Genomic DNA, 15,210 nt, shown 5'->3' with positions numbered 1-15,210 from the left:
GGAAGCACTGGGGGCACTAAGGACATAGGAAGGAAAGAGGGAGGGAATAGAAAGGGACAATTGTTGGGTTTGAGTGCAGAAAGAATGAAAGAAAGGATACACAGACAGAAGGAAACGCAACCAGTGTCTCATGAAATCACTAGACAGCAAAGGTAGGAAAAATGATTTTATTTTCAATTTAGTGATCCAAACGTGTCAGTTTTGAGAATTTATATCTGCTGTCTATATTTTGCACTATATTTGTCTATTTTTCTATAGTTACTGAGGTGACCGAGCTCGCGGAGATGGGGCGGAAACAGGGTTTTTAAATTTTAGTCCTAGTAGTTTGCTGGTCCACAAAATAATTCTTCTATTTCTGCTGGTCCACGGGTGTAAAAAGATTGAAAAACACTGTTCTAATGCAATCGGCCTCTATAGGGGTAATTTTATGAAAGCTTCTTCACACATACTGTATATGCTAGTATAAACAGAAAAAAATGTAAATCATATATAGGCCCAGTAGATCCCTCAGGTCTGTAGGGCATCAGCATTCTTGGCGAAAGTACGTTTCAACGAAACAAGATTCACTATCATTGCTACATATGCATAGAACCAGGTCCCGAGTGATGTCAGACTTCTCATACTACTTAGTTTAAAGCTTTGTTATTTAAATCAGGCCTTGGAAGGTTAATATTAGGCCCATAAGACTTGTGTCTCTTTGTAGCAACAAGTTATTGTTCATATCTTTGCTTTGTTTGGGAGCATTGTTTGCTCTTTTATGGTTTTAATTATGTATATTTTGATGAGATCTGCTTAGAACCTGTAATTCAAAAATCCTTATGAATGAAAGTACATGCAATGACAAAACACATGCACTTTCACACGGCTCGGATAAAGGTGAAGTGAGGAAGGAATCACAATTTACAAGTGTTGTTTATAAACTATGTGCATGTTTCACTTACATACTGTACATACAATGGTGTAGCGAGGGGCGGTGGTGCCTTCCTCTCAGCCAACCTCTCCCATTCCTTAAGTGCCACCCCTCCCCCCCCCTCCCTTCCCACCTCCGTACCTGTTCAAAATCTTCACCTGCACAAGCAGCTTCTCTGGCCTGCTGTTCACGCTGGCTTTCCCTCTGATGTCACTGGCCCTGCGACTCGGAAGTAATTTCAGAGTGAGCCAGGCCGGCGCAAGCAACAGTACAGAGTGGTTGCTAGCGCTTGCGAACATTTTAAAGAGGTACAGGGAGGCAGGGAAGGGAGGGTTTGAGTGTGGCGTTGGGGGGGAGCGGAGAGGTGCTGGCATCCCCACTAAGACAGTGCCAAGGGTGGGGAAAGCAGGAGCAAAGAAACCCTAAAGCACAGTGACACAAAGTTAGTAAGGCCCATCTCGTAGGCCCATTTATTCTGCATACAGTTCTACGCATCCATCAGCACAAACCGGGAATCCATTGTTAGGGCAGCAGCGAAAGTGAGATTCTAAAATTCTCTTTTCCTGGCTTCGAATGCAGTTTCCTCTAAAAATTCAGAGAGATAATTGGGCTTCAGTGGAAAGCCGTGTAATTTGTTCATTTACATATGTAAATATCGCAGGTGGGTCTCATTTGAAACACATCGTTGACCTGGATGACTATTCCAAACAGAGATCCTGAATGAAAGCACAAGGCCTTTGGTTTCGTGCTTGAAACTTTTATCTCTATCACAAGAATACAAACGCAAGACTTAGGACGTTATGCAATTAAGGTACAGCCTAACAAAAAGTCTAGTTAGGACAGCAAACAATGGCTACCTCTTCCTCTGCAATGCTAAGCTGCTTTGAAAGCCTAATTTGGAATCTTGACCCTTTACAATTAATGCAAACACGTATACTGTCTTTTATGGGCCCAACTCCAAAACCTGTAGTTAACACACTCCATGTTAGTTTGGTAAATCGGTGCATTCCAATCCTTGCACACTGCCATAAAAAGGAAGCAAAAGATTATCCATTGCAACATACGAGGATCCTTCAAAATGTTTCTGCACTTTTATTTTTTAAGCACTATTTATTAAATCTCTCAAAAGCCGGACTGACTAGTCACATGACTTTCTAAGACACGCCCTCTTCCCACTTCTCCCGCCCCAACCAATTCCCGTGAAAATATGAACATGCGGAAACTTTTTGAAGAATCCTCGTATTTAGGAAAGCCCGACTCTTCCAATTAAGATGTTGCATCCTGCTTCCTTGCGGTCTTTCCTCCACAGCCCTTACAAAGATTTGCCTTTCTAATGTGCCGAGTCTAGTGAAGGCCAAAATGTAGACTGATTATGATTTGTTGTGGTACTTTGCGGGGAGGGAGACTAGTCCTTGGTAAACAGTAATATAAATATAGACCATACTATATTTCATTGTATTTTGAATTACATAAAACGATTCCGCATGAGAGTGAGTGAATGAGTGTCCTTTTAACAATTATCACTAAAAATGGAAATTTGTCAAGCACTGCGAGTCACTATTAACATACTGCGTGCATGCCCACCTCTTTTTCTTGTAAGTTTATGCTTTATTCTCTGAAGGGAAGCAAGTACACTTATGGCTGACAGGAAAAGACCTTGTTGAATTCACAACCAGTAATTCCTTGCATTGTGCAGTCAAGTAATTTGGAGTGGTTTTTGTATTGCTGGACAGCAGAGATCTAAGCTAGCACTACTGTGATATCTAAAATACATGTATAGATAGAGGAAGGACTTTTTTTTACAGCCTGACAGGGTGAAAAGAGGACACAGGTTGCTACGAAAGCAAAGAACCACTAAGACAAGCAACAGAAGAAACAGATGCAGGCAACAGGAGAGATGTCACTTTCATGAACTTTCCATCAATATACTTTCAACATCTTATACAATCCATCCAACGATTAAAATTTTAGGAATCGTATTAGATCAACATCTTACTATGAAAACCCAAAGTTATTTTACATTATGGAGACTTTGAACAATTAGACCCTATTTTGAATTTTCAGCCTTTAAATTATTGGTCCAGTCATTACTGTTGAGTGTCCTTGACTATTGCAATATTGCTTATCAAATACTAAGAAGGAATTATTGAGATTATCATTGATACAGAACACAGCAGTTAGATTGATTTACGGATTGAAGAAATACGATCATGTTACATTATTTTATTGCGAATTACATTGGTTGCCTGTGGAAGCTCGGGTATTGTTCAAGTTGGGCTGTTTTTGTTACAAGGATTTATATGGTGCAGCCCCTACTTATCTGGCTAATAGTTTTTTCATCGCTACGCACAAATGCAGTAGAAAAACTCATGCTCTGTTCAATTTCTCTTCTGTAAAAGGTTGTAAAAGCAAGAAATTCCTAAAGCATTCTGTAGCATCTCAGGCAGCTTCTCATGAAAAAAGAATTTCGATCATTGTTGCTCACAGCTGTTTCTTACAGACATTTTAGAAAACAGCTAAAATCCTATCTTTTCTCCAAATACCTGACTAGCTGACTCATTCAAATATACAATTATGTTTAATATTTATAATCTTTTGTAAACCGCATAGAACTTTTTGGTAACTTGGTCTATAAGTATAATGTTATGTTATACAGCAAACTCCTATTACAAACCTACAAGTGTGTTCGCTCTGCAGCTCCTCAGTATCTCTCCTCTCTTGTCTCTCACACGCCTCAGATTAAGTTGCTTTTATCTGTGCCCTCCTCCTCTACTTCCGATTCCAGACTTCGCTCCTTTCATCTCGTCACCCCTTATGCCTGGAATAAACTACCTGAGTCGGTCTTCCACACCCCTTCCCTTATTCAAAAGCAGGCTGAAAACTCACCTTTCTGAGACAGCCTTCAATTGATAACTCTACTCCTCCCCCCCTAACCAGAAGTTCAACCAGCCCTTTTACCCTGGCATCCTGTTTGTCTGTCTTGATTGTTTAGCTTGTGTAAGCTCACTCAAGCAGAGACTGTCTCCATTCTGACTCTGTACAGCGCTCCGTATGTCTGGTAGCACTCTAGAAATAATTAATAATACAATGCCCTGCTGTTGTATCCATCTGCTTCCGTAATGACAACATGTTATAACTGGAAGATTCCAGGATAATAGGAGACAAAATATCTTGATCTTATGCAAATACAAACAGAAGGAGAAGTAGCACATTAAGTAAAATAGAAGTTAACTTGTATCTACATAGAAAATATTTCTAAATATGTAAGAAGGCATTTAGCAAACCTTAGAAAATAATAAAATATAATATTCAAATTGGCATTTCAAGTGCTGACATTCAGAAACATTATCAGGAAAACCCAAAGGCTCTCGAACACATATTGTACCAGGCCCCTATTCTGACCCTCAACATGTTGTAAAAAATATAAATATCTTGCATGTTCCATAAAAATCATCTTGTTACTAATAAAACACATGTATTGCACTATGAAGGATTTCCTTTTTTTCACTCTAGAAAATATGAAAAGCTGTCACACTGATTAATGTAGAAAAGAATGCCAAAAACTTGTATCACAAAACCCACTACAATATGGGGCAAGATGGACGCTTTCTTGAATATGCCCAAATTCCCAGCAGTTCTGCATTCCTCCTACAGCACAGGAAAGCTGTCCCAAGCACCATATGCCAAGACCTGCGGCAGGGACTTTCACAGGGTTAGCTACTTCCGAATGGACTAGATGCAGCTCAGAAGCAAAGTTTCCCCAAAACATCTGTCAGGATTGACACCGCCGACTGATCTCCCGATTGCTAGACAGCTGCAACTGAACTTTTAAGCTAAAGTTTCCAAGGTACTTTACTCAGCATTTCGCTGTACATCTAAAATTCATGACTGTTCTAAGACTTTATTGTCAGAGGCAACTGGCGTGTGACGTGGCCCATGTCACTGCTCAAAACTACCACTGGCATTAACATGCAGCTAATGCCAGCTTTGCGTGTATGTTATACAGCGATGAATGCTCAGAGGGCTTGGGCGCCAGTGCTAATGTGTGAGCTAAAGAGGCTACAAATTGTATATAAATTGATGTTAATGAGATCTTTCCCAAAGCACAAATGCTGAAAATTTAACGTCAGATCAGGGGCAGTGTAGAAGGTTTTTGGGAGAAGATTTCTTGTCAGTTTCTCGCATTAAACTGTGGGATTTGTCTTCTGTGAGAAAGAAGGATGTGTGCGAGTCCAGCCAAAACCGAAGGTGAAACACCACATCAGTACCTCTTTTTCTGCACTTAAATATGATGAGCCTTTCAAATATTTTATGTGAAAACCATTTTGGAAAGGCTTCTATTGAAAAGTTCAGGAGAACTACCATAAGACCTTTGTGTGCATGATCTTCCCCATTTGCTAATGTAAATTAAGCACATATATTATTTGTATATGATGTCTTCTGAGCATCACCTCACTATCCTGTTGCACCTGGCCTTGAGCATAAGCCCCTAGGTATTTAAACCATCCTATCTGTTGTACATTCAAGAGTGCCAGAAGTTGAGAATCACTTCCAAACTATTTCTGAAATTCAAATTAAACCCACCCATACAGAGGTTGTGGTAAGAGCGGATAGCGTAGCTGGTTTTAAGAAAGGTTTGGACAATTTCCTGGAGGAAACGTCCATAATCTGTTATTGAGAAAGACGTGGGGGAAGCCTCTGCTTGCCCTGGATCGGTAGCATGGAATGTTACTACTCTTTGGGATTCCAGAATCTTGCTATTCTTTGAGATTCTGGATGGAATGTTGCTACTCCTTGGGTTTTGGCCAGGTACTAGGGACCTGGATTGGCCACTGTGAGAATGGGCTACTGGGCTTGATGGACCATTGGTTTGACCGTTAAGGATCTTACTGTGCCCCAACACCTATGAATAATAAATAGATGCATTCCTAGTTCTACATGTGTAAGGAATGTCTGATCCACAAACTACCAAGTACTCTTATGTGGAAAAGAAATCCTGTCCTCTAGATGCTCATGTTGCTTACCCTAGCATTGTGCATTTCACAAATATTCCACCTGATTGAAAAAGGTGTCAAGTACATAAAGGAGAGAGGCCGCTAAGCTCTAGGGAATGCAGAGGAATGAGAGAGCTTCCTTTCCCGCCTCAGTCTGGGTCCCCATTACTGCTGAACCGTTTCTTCAGTTTTCAGACAGGGACAGGGCCAGAGCTGCTTGGAGGGCCGCTTCCTCATCAATACTATAGTCCTGCAGAGAGGAAGGAAAAATACAATTAGGATGGGAAAGCTGGGGATTTTCTTTTCAGCATTTTTGCTCCTTTAACCTTACTGAGGAGGAGGTCAAAATTCAAGAGGGTAAGGGCTCAATTTGGAGACTTTCCACAAATTGCATGAGCTTCGGGATGGTCAAATGCATTGAACAAGCCCTAAATGCTTGTAAGAATGATCTGATGATCATCACTGCATAGAGAGGACATGACAGGGAATGCTACTAGTGGTGGGTTTTTGTATTATGTTTGAACACAAGCTGAAGAATTGAAAAAATAAAATAAGTTTTTTTGGGGAACCGTGATACGAACGGTTCCAGCCATGTTTGGGTGTTTGAGGTTCTTTTTCCTTGATTTTTTTTTCAAACATATCTGTTTGAAAGAAGGCTTATTATTTCACTCTCAGTTTTGTTTGAGTTTATCCAGTTATACTGAGTGAAATTTTTTCTCATTTTTTTGTTTCTGGAATTTTGTTACCAGGATTCCTCCATTTAACACATGAGCTGCGAGACCCCAGCAAGGAGGAGAGGTGTAGACGCTGGCTAACTGCTTATAGGACACACTTGTAGTCAGTCTGCCTGTGCCTCTCCTTTTTCAGCAACTCCCCTCTCCCCCAACCGGTATAATAATAGCATGCTTAGGGCCCCATCTGAAAAGCTTCCGCACATGTGCGGATATCGACACATGCATATGACGTCATCGCGTCAACATCTGCACATTTTTGGATGCCCCGCAGCCGCAGCCCCGAGTTTAGTGTGCCACGTCTACAAAAAGTTTGCAGGACCCTGATTTAACATACCATACATCTCTAGTTCATAAAGAGGCTAATTTAAGCAGGTTACAACGGTCTCTCACAAAAAGCAGAATCAACCAAGTTGCGTTTGTGTGTACATTTTGTTTTTCTGAAGTAAAATGCACATTTCTTCCGATCGCTTCCATCTCTATCAAATAGCAAGGTTAAGTCAACAAGGATCCGTACCACAAAAGTGTCGTAGGAGAACTTATGCCGATGTATGAGATGCTGTAGGAAATTTGCACTCTTGTAGCTTGGGTCTCCCCATGGCATCGCTGAGCAGATTGGACACACCTTAAACATACAGAAGATGAAGTGGAATGAGCTACTTGTGACAAAGAATGTCCTGCAGACTTTGCAGTAACAGTGTTCCCTTGTCTAAGGCCTCCATTCTTCTCATACCAAACAGTTTTAAATTTATTTAACTAGCTAGAAGTCCTGCATTATGCTGACAAAAGTAACATTTATTGAAAAAAGTGTTAAATTATTCTTTAGCCTAAGAAAGATATGAAATTCAACCATTTTGTTAAGAAAGCACAGTTACTTACCGTAACAGGTGTTATCCAGGGACAGCAGGCAGATATTCTCACATGTGGGTGACGTCATCTACGGAGCCCCAGCGCGGACAGCTTTTCAAGCAAACTTGATTGAAGTTTCAAGTTTGCTACACTGCACCACGCATGTGCATGCCTTCTTGCCCACTAGAGGGCGCATCCCACCTCGTGGTCCTCAGTTCCATAACTAGCAAAGAAGCCATCCCCGGGGAGGCGGGCGGGTTGTGAGAATATCTGCCTGCTGTCCCTGGATAACACCTGTTACGGTAAGTAACTGTGCTTTATCCCAGGACAAGCAGGCAGCATATTCTCACATGTGGGTGACCTCCAAGCCAACCAAAAAAGGACAGGTGGGAGGATGGCAATTTAGGAAAACAGATTATGTAACACCGACTGGCCAAACCGGCCGTCGTTTCTGGACAAAGTGTCCAGACAATAGTGGGAGGTGAACGTATGAACCGAAGACCAAGTGGCAGCTTTACATATGTCCTCCATAGGAGTGGATCGGAGGAAAGCAACCGAAGCTGCCATCGCCCGGACCTTATGCCCCGTGACTCGACCCGGGAGCGTAAGACCAGCCTGAGCGTAGCAAAAAGAAATACAAGCAGCCAACCAGTTGGACAAGGTGCGCTTGGAAACAGGGTGTCCTAAACGATTAGGATCAAAGGACAAAAATAATTGAGGAACCTTCCGATGAGACCTGGTACGTTGGAGATAAAATGCCAACGCCCTCTTACAGTCAAGCGTGTGGAGCGCCGTCTCGCCAGGATGGGAGTGGGGCTTAGGAAAGAACACAGGAAGGACAATGGACTGATTGAGGTGGAAATCAGACACAACTTTAGGTAAAAATTTAGGATGGGTGCGGAGAACCACCTTGTCATGATGGAACACAGTGAAGGGCGGATCCGCAACCAAAGCTTGCAACTCACTAATCCGTCGAGCAGATGTGAGAGCAATCAGAAATACCACCTTCCAAGTAAGGAATTTCAAGAGAGACTTGTCAATAGGCTCAAAAGGAGGTTTCATCAGTTGAGCTAAGACAACATTCAAATCCCAAACGACAGGAGGGGGCTTCAGAGGGGGACAAATATTGATTAGACCCTTCATGAAACGCGTCACCAGAGGATGAAGCGAAAGAGAACGTCCATCCAAGTGCCGATGGAAAGCCGAAATGGCACTGAGATGTACCCGGACAGATGTCGTCTTCAGGCCGGAATTAGACAAATGTAACAAATAGTCCAGTACCGAAGACACCGGGACCGAATCCGGATCCAGATGACGCGAGGAACACCAGGAGGAAAACCTGGTCCACTTCTGGGAACAACAAAGCCTGGTCGAGACCTTGCGCGAGGCTTCCAAAACTTCCCGCACCGACCGTGAAACCTGAACCGAAGTCAAGGGGAAAGGAACCAAGCGGTCAGGTGTAACGACTGAAGATTGGGATGTAACAGCGAACCCCGACTCTGAGATAGCAGAGAGGGAAACACAGGCAGAAGCAGAGGCTCCCTGACACTGAGTTGAAGAAGCAGGGAGAACCAGTGTTGACGAGGCCACCGAGGCGCAATGAGAATCATAATGGCTCTGGACGATTTGAGACGAACCAACGTCCTCAAGATCAGGGGAAAAGGAGGAAACGCATAAAGGAACCTCCCTCCCCAGTCGAGAAGGAAGGCGTCCGCTTCCAGACGGTCCGGGGAGTACATCCGAGAACAATACAGGGGTAGTTTGCGAGTCTCCGGGGAGGCAAACAGGTCCACTTGCGGAGTCCCCCAGCGGTCGAAGACCTCGCGCAGGACTCTGGAGTTGAGCGACCACTCGTGCGGCTGGAGAAGTCGACTGAGTTTGTCTGCCAAGCAGTTCTGTTCCCCCTGGATATAGACCGCCTGTAGGAAGATGTTCTGGGAGAATGCCCATTCCCAAAGGCGCAGAGCTTCCCGGCAAAGAGGCCAAGAGCCTGTCCCACCCTGCTTGTTCACATAATACATGGCCACCTGGTTGTCCGTTCGCACGAGGACTACCTGATCGCGGAGCAGGTGGCAGAAAGTTCGAGCAGCCAGAAAGATGGCGCAAAGCTCCAACACATTGATGTGACAGCGTCGGTCCTCCACCGACCACAGGCCCTGGGTCCGCAGACCGTCGAGATGGGCCCCCCACGCGTACTCCGAGGAGTCCGTGGTCAGAACCTTGCGATGCGGAGGAACGAGAAAGAGCAAACCCCCGGAAAGATTCGAAGAGTCGGTCCACCAACGGAGCGAGCTTCTCAAAGAAGGAGTCACTGTTATGCGAGAAGAGACAGGATCGCACTCCTGGCGCCACTGAGAGGCCAGAGTCCACTGAGGAATTCTCATGTGTAGTCTGGCGAACGGCGTGACGTGGACCGTAGAAGCCATGTGGCCCAGAAGCATCATCATGCGCTGAGCCGACACCATCGGCAGCTGAAGGATCAGACGACCCAACCGAACCAAAGCCTCCAACCGCGGAGGAGGGAGGAATGAACGGAGGCGAACAGTGTCCAGCACTGCGCCTATAAACTGAAGTGATTGGGTCGGACATAATTGGGACTTGGGATAGTTCACTTCGAACCCTAGTCGTTGAAGGAAGGCGATAGACTGTAGGGTCGCTGAAATAACCCCTTCCCTGGTCGGGGCCTTGATCAGCCAATCGTCCAGGTAAGGGAAGACCTGAAACCCCCGAGACCTTAGTGCTGCAGCAACTACCACCATACACTTCGTAAAGACTCGAGGGGACGAGGCCAGGCCGAAGGGGAGGACTCTGTACTGCAGGTGCAGCTCGCCCACCTGGAACCGTAAGAATTTGCGGAAAGCGGTATGCACCGGAACATGGGTGTACGCTTCCTTCAGGTCCAGGGAGCACATCCAGTCCCCTTCCTCCAAGAGAGGATATAATACCGGAAGTGACAACATCCGGAACTTCTCCCGGACCAGGAACTTGTCGAGTTTCCTGAGGTCTAGAATGGGGCGCAAGTCCCCGGTCTTCTTTGGGACCAAAAAGTAATGGGAGTAAAACCCCCGCCCCCGCTGGTCGGAGGGAACAGGTTCCACCGCCCGAAGCCTCAACAAGGCCCTGGCCTCGGCCATGAGGACGGGAAGCTGGGTCCGGTTGTATGAGCAAGCCCCCGGTGAATGTTCCGGCGGCGCAGAGCAGAAATTGAGAGAGTAGCCCTTGGAGACGGTCCGGAGCACCCAAGCGTCGGATGTTATCTCGGTCCAGGCCGCGTAAAAGGACCGGAGTCGACCCCCTATGGGAAGGGGGTCCGGCGCGATGGTGGAGGGGGGCCGGCCCCATCCGCCTATCCCGTCAAAAGGACGACGCTGGCTTGGCGGGACCCTGCGCTGGAGTCTTGGTTTGTCCCCCTCTGCCCTGTCTAGGGGGGCGCCGAGGCGGTGGCCTTGAAAAAGCCGGAGTCGACTTTTGAGGGTACCTCCTCGGGGGAGGCCGGAAGGGTTTTTGCGGTGTGGCTCGAGGTTTCGGACGGACCAAGAAGGCCAACGAGCGCTCCTGTTCCGAGAGCCGTTTGGTCGCCGCCTCCAGGGATTCATCAAATAACTCGGACCCCACGCAAGGCAAGTCCGCAAGGCGTTCCTGCAGGTTTGGGTCCATATCGAGGGTGCGTAGCCACGCCAACCGGCGCATAACTACCGCAAAGGCCGACACCCTCGATACCAGCTCAAACGTATCGTACACCGCATGGAAAAGGTACAACCGCAATTGGGACAGGTTGGACACAAACCTGTCGAACCCTTCCTTGCGAGAGTCCGGCAAGGCCTCACGATATTGGGGCAGATCTTTAACCATGCCACGTAGATAGGAGGAAAAGGTAAAGGCATAATTTAACGCCCTGGTTGCCATGAAGGAATTGGCATAGAGGCGACGACCAAACTTGTCAAGGGTCCGACCTTCCCTGCCGGGCGGAACCGCCGCAGAAACCCGGGAGGGTTGCGTCTTTTTGAGCGCAGACTCGACCAGTAGAGACTGGTGGGAGAGTTGAGCCCCTTGGGTGGTATCGTCCTGTACTTGGACTCCATCTTGGACGGCACCGCTGCGACTGTAAGAGGTGAAGTCAGGTTCTTAAGCAAGGTCTGATGAAGGACCTTGTTCAGGGGTAGCCGAGGGGATTCCCTTGGGGGAGCAGGAAGGTCCTGCTCCTCAAGGAACTCCTTAGTATATTGCGACCCAGCCATGAGGTCCAGGCCCAAGGCACGTGCCATGTCCTGCACAAAGCTAGAGAAGGAGGACTGCCTGGCCGGCGGGGAGGGAGTTCTCGACCTCTCCGCCGAACAAAAGGGGGAGGGCTCGTGAGAATAACGGGGTTCCCTACCGGAACCCGAGCCCCATGAGGCCAGATCTAATGGTCTCGAGGGGGTCGGGGAACGTCTCCGCCTCGAAGAGCCCCTGGGAGACATCCCAGGCGTCCGAGGGACCGAGGTATGCCCCCTTTTCCTCGGCGAGGAGTCACGAGAACCCCCTCTCGCAGGGGAACGGAGAAGCCTCGGGTTGTCGAGACGAAGCTCCGAAACCCGCAAGGCCTCGCCCCCGAGCGGCGAGGAGCGACCACGTCGCCGAGGAGAGCCTCGCGAACGCTTCGGCTTCCTCGGGCGACGCCTCGCCCGAGGCCGGCCCGAGGGCGAGGAACCCCGGGAGGACCTCGAGGAGGAGGAGGAGGAAATCCGTCTCACTCTACATAGTAACATAGTAACATAGTAACATAGTAGATGACGGCAGATAAAGACCCGAATGGTCCATCCAGTCTGCCCAACCTGATTCAATTTAAATTTTTTTTTTTTTTTTTTTTTTTCTTCTTAGCTATTTCTGGGCGAGAATCCAAAGCTTTACCCGGTACTGTGCTTGAGTTCCAACTGCCAAAATCTCTGTTAAGACTTACTCCAGCCCATCTACACCCTCCCAGCCATTGAAGCCCTCCCCAGCCCATCCTCCACCAAACGGCCATATACAGACACAGACCGTGCAAGTCTGCCCAGTAACTGGCCTAGTTCAATATTTAATATTATTTTCTGATTCTAAATCTTCTGTGTTCATCCCACGCTTCTTTGAACTCAGTCACAGTTTTACTCTCCACCACCTCTCTCGGGAGCGCATTCCAGGCATCCACCACCCTCTCTGTAAAGTAGAATTTCCTAACATTGCCCCTGAATCTACCACCCCTCAACCTCAAATTATGTCCTCTGGTTTTACCATTTTCCTTTCTCTGGAAAAGATTTTGTTCTACGTTAATACCCTTTAAGTATTTGAACGTCTGAATCATATCTCCCCTGTCTCTCCTTTCCTCTAGGGTATACATATTCAGGTCTTCCAGTCTCTCCTCATACGTCTTCTGGCGCAAGCCTCCTATCATTTTCGTCGCCCTCCTCTGGACCGCCTCAAGTCTTCTTATGTCTTTCGCCAGATACGGTCTCCAAAACTGAACACAATACTCCAAGTGGGGCCTCACCAATGACCTGTACAGGGGCATCAACACCTTCTTCCTTCTACTGACTACGCCTCTCTTTATACAGCCCAGAATCCTTCTGGCAGCAGCCACTGCCTTATCACACTGTTTTTTCGCCTTTAGATCTTCGGACACTATCACCCCAAGGTCCCTCTCTCCGTCCGTGCATATCAGCTTCTCTCCTCCCAGCATATACGGTTCCTTCCTATTATTAATCCCCAAATGCATTACTCTGCATTTCTTTGCATTGAATTTTAGTTGCCAGGCATTAGACCATTCCTCTAACTTTTGCAGATCCTTTTTCATATTTTCCACTCCCTCTTCGGTGTCTACTCTGTTACAAATCTTGGTATCATCTGCAAAAAGGCACACTTTTCCTTCTAGCCCTTCAGCAATGTCACTTACATACATATTGAACAGGATTGGCCCCAGCACCGAACCCTGAGGGACTCCACTAGTCACCTTTCCTTCCTTCGAGCGACTTCCATTAACCACCACCCTCTGGCGTCTGTCCGATAGCCAGTTTCTGACCCAGTTCACCACTTTGGGTCCTAACTTCAGCCCTTCAAGTTTGTTCAACAGCCTCCTATGAGGAACTGTATCAAAGGCTTTGCTGAAATCCAAGTAAATTACATCTAGCATATGTCCTTGATCCAGCTCTCTGGTCACCCAATCAAAAAATTCAATCAGGTTCGTTTGGCACGATTTACCTTTTGTAAAGCCATGTTGCCTCGGATCCTGTAACCCATTAGATTCAAGGAAATACACTATCCTTTCTTTCAGCAACACTTCCATTATTTTTCCAACAACTGAAGTGAGGCTCACCGGCCTGTAGTTTCCTGCTTCATCCCTGTGACCACTTTTATGAATAGGGACCACATCCGCTCTCCTCCAATCCCCAGGAATCACTCCCGTCTCCAGAGATTTGTTGAACAAGTCTTTAATAGGACTCGCCAGAACCTCTCTGAGTTCCCTTAGTATCCTGGGATGGATCCCGTCTGGTCCCATCGCTTTGTCCACCTTCAGTTTTTCAAGTTGCTCATAAACACCCTCCTCCGTGAACGGCGCAGAATCTACTCCATTTTCTCGTGTAACTTTGCCGGACAATCTCGGTCCTTCTCCAGGATTTTCTTCTGTGAACACAGAACAGAAGTATTTGTTTAGCACATTTGCTTTCTCCTCATCACTCTCCACATATTTGTTCCCAGCATCTTTTAGCCTAGCAATTCCATTTTTTATCTTCCTCCTTTCACTAATATATCTGAAAAAATTTTTATCTCCCTTTTTTACATTTTTAGCCATTTGTTCTTCCGCCTGTGCCTTCGCTAAACGTATCTCTCTCTTGGCTTCTTTCAGTTTCACCCTGTAGTCCTTTCTGCTCTCCTCTTCTTGGGTTTTTTTATATTTCATGAACGCCAACTCTTTCGCCTTTATTTTCTCAGCCACTAGGTTGGAGAACCATATCGGCTTCCTTTTTCTCTTGTTTTTATTGATTTTCTTCACATAAAGGTCCGTAGCCATTTTTATCGCTCCTTTCAGCTTAGACCACTGTCTTTCCACTTCTCTTATGTCCTCCCATCCTAACAGCTCTTTCTTCAGGTACTTTCCCATTGCATTAAAGTCCGTACGTTTGAAATCTAGGACTTTAAGTATCGTGCGGCCGCTCTCCACTTTAGCCGTTATATCAAACCAAACCGTTTGATGATCGCTACTACCCAGGTGAGCACCCACTCGAACATTAGAGATACTCTCTCCATTTGTGAGGACCAGATCCAATATCGCTTTTTCCCTTGTGGGTTCCGTCACCATTTGTCTGAGCAGAGCCTCTTGAAAGGCATCCACAATCTCCCTACTTCTTTCCGATTCTGCAGTCGGAACATTCCAGTCTGCATCCGGCAGGTTGAAATCTCCCAACAGCAGAACCTCCTCTTTCCTTCCAAACTTTTGGATATCCACAATCAGATCCTTATCAATTTGCTGCGATTGAGTCGGAGGTCTGTAGACTACACCCACGTAGATAGAAGTTCCATCTTCTCTTTTCAGAGCAATCCATATCGCTTCTTCCTCTCCCCAGGTCCCTTGCATTTCGGTCGCTTGGATATTGATCTTTACATAGAGAGCTACTCCTCCACCTTTATGACCATCTCTGTCCTTCCTAAAAAGATTATATCCCGGTATGTTTGCATCCCATCCATGTGATTCACTGAACCATGTCTCTGTGAT

At 46.3% G+C, this 15,210-nt stretch overlaps 1 protein-coding gene across 3 annotated transcripts in view; it reads right to left on the bottom strand.

Annotated features, from left to right (window-relative positions):
• Window positions 1-276: 276 nt before the first annotated feature.
• The window catches only part of RNF166 (ring finger protein 166), a 58,000-nt gene continuing 43,066 nt past the window's right edge, over window positions 277-15,210 (bottom strand). The window contains exons 5-7 of one of the 3 annotated variants that reach the window (XR_004539300.1): window positions 7,153-7,260; window positions 5,935-6,154; window positions 277-1,495 (exon numbers count right to left, since the gene is read on the bottom strand). Coding sequence is in view for 2 of the 3 variants with exons in the window: in XM_033943021.1 (XP_033798912.1) it covers window positions 6,089-6,154; window positions 7,153-7,260 (174 nt within the window). In the remaining variant the exon portion in view is untranslated. Of the gene's footprint in view, window positions 1,496-5,641; window positions 6,155-7,152; window positions 7,261-15,210 lie in introns of those variants that run through there. The other 2 variants (XM_033943023.1, XM_033943021.1) reach the window with 2 other exon arrangements.

Source organism: Geotrypetes seraphini, chromosome 4, assembly GCF_902459505.1.
Source record: "Geotrypetes seraphini chromosome 4, aGeoSer1.1, whole genome shotgun sequence".
Lineage (NCBI taxonomy): Eukaryota > Metazoa > Chordata > Amphibia > Gymnophiona > Dermophiidae > Geotrypetes > Geotrypetes seraphini.
The sequence above is the reverse complement of the archived record's forward strand: the minus strand, read 5'-3'. Positions and strand labels throughout refer to the sequence as shown.